Source organism: Beta vulgaris, chromosome 2, assembly GCF_026745355.1.
Source record: "Beta vulgaris subsp. vulgaris cultivar EL10 chromosome 2, EL10.2, whole genome shotgun sequence".
Taxonomy (NCBI): domain Eukaryota; kingdom Viridiplantae; phylum Streptophyta; class Magnoliopsida; order Caryophyllales; family Amaranthaceae; genus Beta; species Beta vulgaris.
The window spans coordinates 13572490-13578081 of record NC_079203.1 but is presented as its reverse complement, the minus strand read 5'-3'; the positions used below and the strand labels follow the sequence as shown (position 1 = coordinate 13578081).

At 34.0% G+C, this 5592-nt stretch overlaps 1 protein-coding gene across 1 annotated transcript; it reads right to left on the bottom strand.

Annotated features, from left to right (window-relative positions):
- Positions 1-2241: 2241 nt before the first annotated feature.
- On the bottom strand, positions 2242-3588 carry LOC104887385 (jasmonate-induced protein homolog). The gene is made up of 3 exons (XM_010672001.3): positions 3527-3588; positions 2968-3364; positions 2242-2761 (listed from the first exon to the last, which is right to left on the bottom strand). Exons 2-3 carry the CDS (start codon positions 3358-3360, stop codon positions 2564-2566), a joined length of 591 nt encoding a protein of 196 aa, XP_010670303.2. The 5' UTR covers positions 3361-3364; positions 3527-3588; the 3' UTR covers positions 2242-2563.
- Between the last annotated feature and the right edge of the window lie 2004 nt (positions 3589-5592).

The window sequence follows — 5592 nt, the reverse complement described above, 5'->3', positions numbered from 1 at the left end:
GTCTAGAGTTTTGTACTTTTTCGAGCATGTAAAGTGACATTTATGGACATATATTTTTTTTTTAAAAAAAAATTAGTGTAAGTTATATGGACAAAATAGTCATTTGTTTTTTCTCTCTCCAAAACTCTCATGAAAAAGCTCCTCTACCCAGCTTTTCCAAAAGAGAGTTTTGATCAGAGTTTTTGGTACAAAACTCTCTTTAATCCTCTCTCTCACCAAACACCCAAATTAGAGTTTTTACTGGTCAAAACTCTAAACTCTCTCTAAAACGCCCTCCCCCAAACACCCCCATTATCTTTTAAGGCTGCCTACGTACATAGGGAGCTCCAAAAAGAAGTTTTTTCAAATTATTCAAGATCGAGTTTAGTAGAAGCAAAAAGGTGGAAGGAAAAATGTCTATCACAAATTCACAAGCGGATTTGAAAGTTCTTATCAAAGCTATTTCCCAAGCAATCCCATCTTATGCAATGCAATATTTTTCTATTTCGAGTAGGATCCTTAGTGAGATTGAAAAAAATTATGTCGGCGGGTTTTTGCGGACAAAAAGCTCCCAAACTATTCGGGTTTGGCTTGTTCAAAGTTCGGCTCGAGAGCGTTCGATTCGAGTTCGGGATCGGCTCGAGACCTTCACGAGCTGAGCCTAAGCCTAATAGAGTTCGGCTCGAAAGCTCGCAAAGAGATTTGATAAATTTTAAATTAGTATCTTAAATATAAATTTTCAATCCAACTTGGACCTTAAATAGTATATATTCCACTAAAGTCCCACATTGGTTAACAAAATAAACAAATACCTTATTTTCTATATAAATAGTTATTACTCCTAGATTCCTAGTCCGTACCTCTACTTAGAGTTTAGTTTTGTCCCAACTTGATTGGAAAACAAAACTTACGCTCTACTTTCTTGACAAAAAGAATGAAGACTATTTTGAAATATTTGATTATTTAAGTATTGAACTACTTATAATCGATTATTTAACCCTTTAAATGTTGAAGCTAACTGATTTTTTTTTAGCACAAAGCATGAAATTATATTAACTTAACCCAATACACAAGCATCTAACTATTTCCTAGCCCTAAAAGAAAGAGAATCAAGCCATTGAATTACAAATTCTTGTAGATACCCCCAAAAAAAAATTCTTGTAGATAATCACGTCATTGTTGAAGCAACTTACACTCTAGTTTTTTCTCTTTTTTTGGCTGGAATATGTTTTCATACGAAATTTGAAGTCCCACATTGACATTTTAGTAATGCTAGGAGGGATACCAAGTTATAAAAGCATATGTAGAGTGAGTTTGTTTATCTTTAACAAAACTTGGCGTCCTGCATTAGTATTTCTAGGAGGAAAACCAAGTTATCAAAGCATGGGTAGGATGAGTTTGTTTTCTTTAACAAACCATGGAGCATAGGATGGGTGAGTGAACGAGCTCACTTACTTTCTTGGGCATACTTTGGCCTATGTGGTTGGGACTAACCGTCTAAGTGGAGCTTTATTTATTGACTTGGACCTGTTGGGCCAAAGCCCAACTTTTTAAAATTAAGTTTCGAGTCGAGCCTAAATATTTGAGGCTCATCGAGCTTCGAGCTCGAGCCGAACTTAACGTCAACTGTTTTCGATCCGAGCCGAGCCTAAGCATGTTCGATCTTGGTTCGGCTTGTTAACATCCCTATCTACAACCCAAGATAAATTTGAATCTAAACAATATATAACAAATTGGAACCAATAAAGGTTTCAATCATCAAACCTACGATCGTAAAGTAGATCTTATTACTAATTAACTTAAACTAAAAATAGCTTATTTTTAGTTTGTTGATGCTCGATTTTGAGCACAAAATACAAATGACCACATACCATAACAAAACTCCGACAAATGACAAGCCGGTTCTCGAGCAACAATTATGAACTAGCTCTTTTGTGCCTAGCTTGCTCGGACACTGATAACTGTGATCAAACTTACTCGAAATGGTAAATTCGACTGAACCCTACTCATTTGCAGCCAGGCTCCAACGCTAAATATGGGAAGAAACAAAACAGTATATTCTATCCAATCAAAAGGTACGTGCAATCCGTAGCTAGAATTAATTTCCCGGCTTTTAAGTACGAGTAATCGATTTCATTCAATTCACTATTGTAATTTACTTATTAGTTTGACAATAATAATGGAAAGAGTGAAGAAATGTCATATTTATAAAGGAAAGTGTTGTTAAATAGAAGATCGAGGAAGATACACAAAGAAGAATGCAAAATTGCAGTATATATATAAGTAGCCTCACAATTTTAAAGAAGTCCCCAAAACACAAGAAAAGAAAACAAGCACACTAGGCATAACTAAGGGTATTAAGGAGTATTTATTAATTATATATATGATAGTCGTTGTATTGATTGTAGTAGCGATGTTGGGTGCCTGACAGCATTCCATCATACTACAATATAGAACTACTATATATATATTATATAAGAGGTAACATTAGACTCCATTAGTGACCCTTAGCTCTCAAAAAGATAGATGATATAGGAGTAGATCGGATATCTACTCGTACATATAGATATATTGCTAATCCAGATTAGGTAATAGAGATATCGAAGACTGCAGAAGCAGCGGGAGAATTGCCAGTTGCATTAATTTTAGCAGACGCCTCAGCTCCCGTATCTTCATCACGATAATGACTTTCGCTCTTAGGGTTATTCAGACTATTTTGAATTGAATCCCAATCGACATTACCTTTACCATATTTGGTGTTTGGCCCAGTTTCAACATAAATCTGAAATAGAAATTAAATGACATAAACAAATTAATTGTAACAACCTAACATAAAATAACTTTTGAAGTATCTTAGAGTAAATTTCTTTTAGAAATATATCTTTCCTTTTATCAAATTAATGATAGGTCAATTTTATTTTTGATACACAAAATTTCTGTAATAATTAGACCGCCGCGGCATATATAATAAGGCTATGTTTAGTTCACCTGATTTGGACTGCCGTCTCCAGGAACGTTCCACGCAAGGATCCATGCAGAGTTAATTGGCCCAGCTTGTACATTAGAGCCAACATACACCACAGCTCCCTTGGACCCTTTGAAATCCTTAGGAGGGACACCGCGGTGCGTATACTTACCTGGACGGTTCACTCCAAGACTTGGAGGGTAAGCGCCAATAACAGAACCAGACCAATCTTTCTTCTCTTGAAATGTTGCGTTTCCGAAGCCATTATTCACCATCAAGGCCCTTGTGGTTGCCTGTGATTTTCCTTTCGTCCCGCTATCACCCGAGTCTGGCACATCATCGCCTGTCCCCAACTCCGCCATCATTTCAATTATTGCCGCTGCATGCTTCTCATCTATAGTTAATGATAAGGCCATTTGTCTGCCCTTTCATGAAACCGAAATAGAGAACACACAAAAAAAACAAATAAGTATACTTCAGTTCATACATAAACAAGTATATGATTGCATGCAATTTCTCAAACTCATCATCAATATTACAGTACTTACAGTTTATTTACACAGATAAGAGAGAGTACAATACCTATGTAAGTATATAAGTATATGCTTGGTGTTATCAACTTATTTTAGTGTGATGAATGTGGTATTCCGTGAACCCATTCCTTCCTTATTTATAGGCTAAAAATTAGCAAGCAACTAGAGGGCAAGAAACTATTAACTCTAACAACGCCATCTTGGATGATGCACCGGCCACCATTTTAATAATATCATATCCTACGTCTTCTTAGACAAAAATCATTGACAATGATTGGTAGACCTTTAGGTGTGAATGATAAACTCATTTCATTTTTTAATTACAAATAAACGAGTATAGGAAGATTTTTTCTTATTATGATTTTATTGTAGAGATTAATGGTTTCTATTAGAAAACGATATCTGGTATACGTCTCATTCCAATTTGTTTTTGCTAAATAAATTAGTCAATTCGTTCATTTATTCAACATACATTCCAAACTAGGTTGGACTCTTTGACATAAGAGAAAGCTAACCAAGTATTCACCACTTACAGTATTTCACAATACATCATATCGGCTTCAAATCAGCTTACAAACTCATAAACCAACTATAATCTTTCCTTGAAATACATTGAGGCCATCTTCAAGTCAGTGAGGCCTGCTAAAAGTAAACCCTTAAAGTAATGACCTACATAGGTTAATCAATAGTTCAGACCTTTTAAAAATTATGACCAAAAATTCAAATTCTATTGTCAATTTTCCAAAATAGTATGTAGGTCAATTAATTGAGGAGGGAAGGAGTATATGAACTTTGGGCATGGCATGCTAGAGAAAGGTCAGGAGATGATGATATGCTGAGAAAGTCATTTGGTATCACACTCAATAACATTTTTGATAGGTTTATATAACTCTAATCCTTTATGATTTTGGGAAATTAGAAAATAGCAAACTCTACAGTAAAATTTTTTTTGTAAGAATATATATAACATTAATCATTTATGATTTTGGGAAATTTAAAAAAATAGCACTCTCTAATAAGTAATAAGTGACGTTGTTATTAAAAGAAAACCACCCCTAATTTTTTTTAAAAAACTATTACCATCCCTAGCTACTAATATCATAGTTTCACACAAATCACCCACGCTCAATCATTCCTGGTTGGCACCGATTAGAAAATATTGAGCATGGTCCTTGGATTCAAGTAATTGGGATACAGGGAATATGATTTTTTTTTTTTAATGTTCTTTTATCAATGGGTAATTTTTTTTGTCTTTACAAAGTCCACTCTTTTTTATCTATCTTTTACATATGATTTTTTTAGAATTAAGAATCTGTAAACACCTATGCTTTACATTATACTTCACCTCCTATACAGTTTTCTCAACCATGCATCATCACAGCATTACCCCAGTATGCAAGATTCCTATTCCTCCATATCAAATATACAGCAGCAGCAATAGTTGCCATAACCTACATAAGATGTTCTATTTGCCTAAGATTGGTATTATATGTAGTTCAGTTAGAGACCTGGGCTGGTTGTATGTAGAGTTGTCAGATTAGCCTATTAGTGACCTTGTTCAATCTCTTATGTTTAAGTTAAAATATTGTTCTTTGTTAACCTATTTTTTTTACCCTTAGGCTAATATGTTAGTAAAAAAATTATATACTATAATTGATAGTAAATTGAATAATAATATATTTAAGGAAAAATTGACAATATGGATCTAAACTTAGGTTGATAATTTTTAAAAGGTCTGAATTATTGATTAACTTATATAGGTCGCTATGTTAGGAGGGTGTTAACTGTTAACTTTTAGCGGGCCTCGATGACTTAGAACTGGCTTAATAGTTCATAACTTGTATAACGTGCCTCCCATCAGAAGGGTTAATTGACGGAGACAAATAGGAAGTGGGTGAGATTTTAAAAATAAGTTTGTTACTTTCAAGTCACTAAAAGTTAAGACCCATAAAATAGGGACGTTCACACATTAATCAATAGTTCAAACTTTTTACAAGAGTATTACCCAAACTTCATACCCTTATTGTCAAGTTTTCGTGTATTTAATGATTTTATTACTTGGCAATCATGGTGCTACCAATATAATAATTCACCTAAAAAAAGTCTTATCTTATA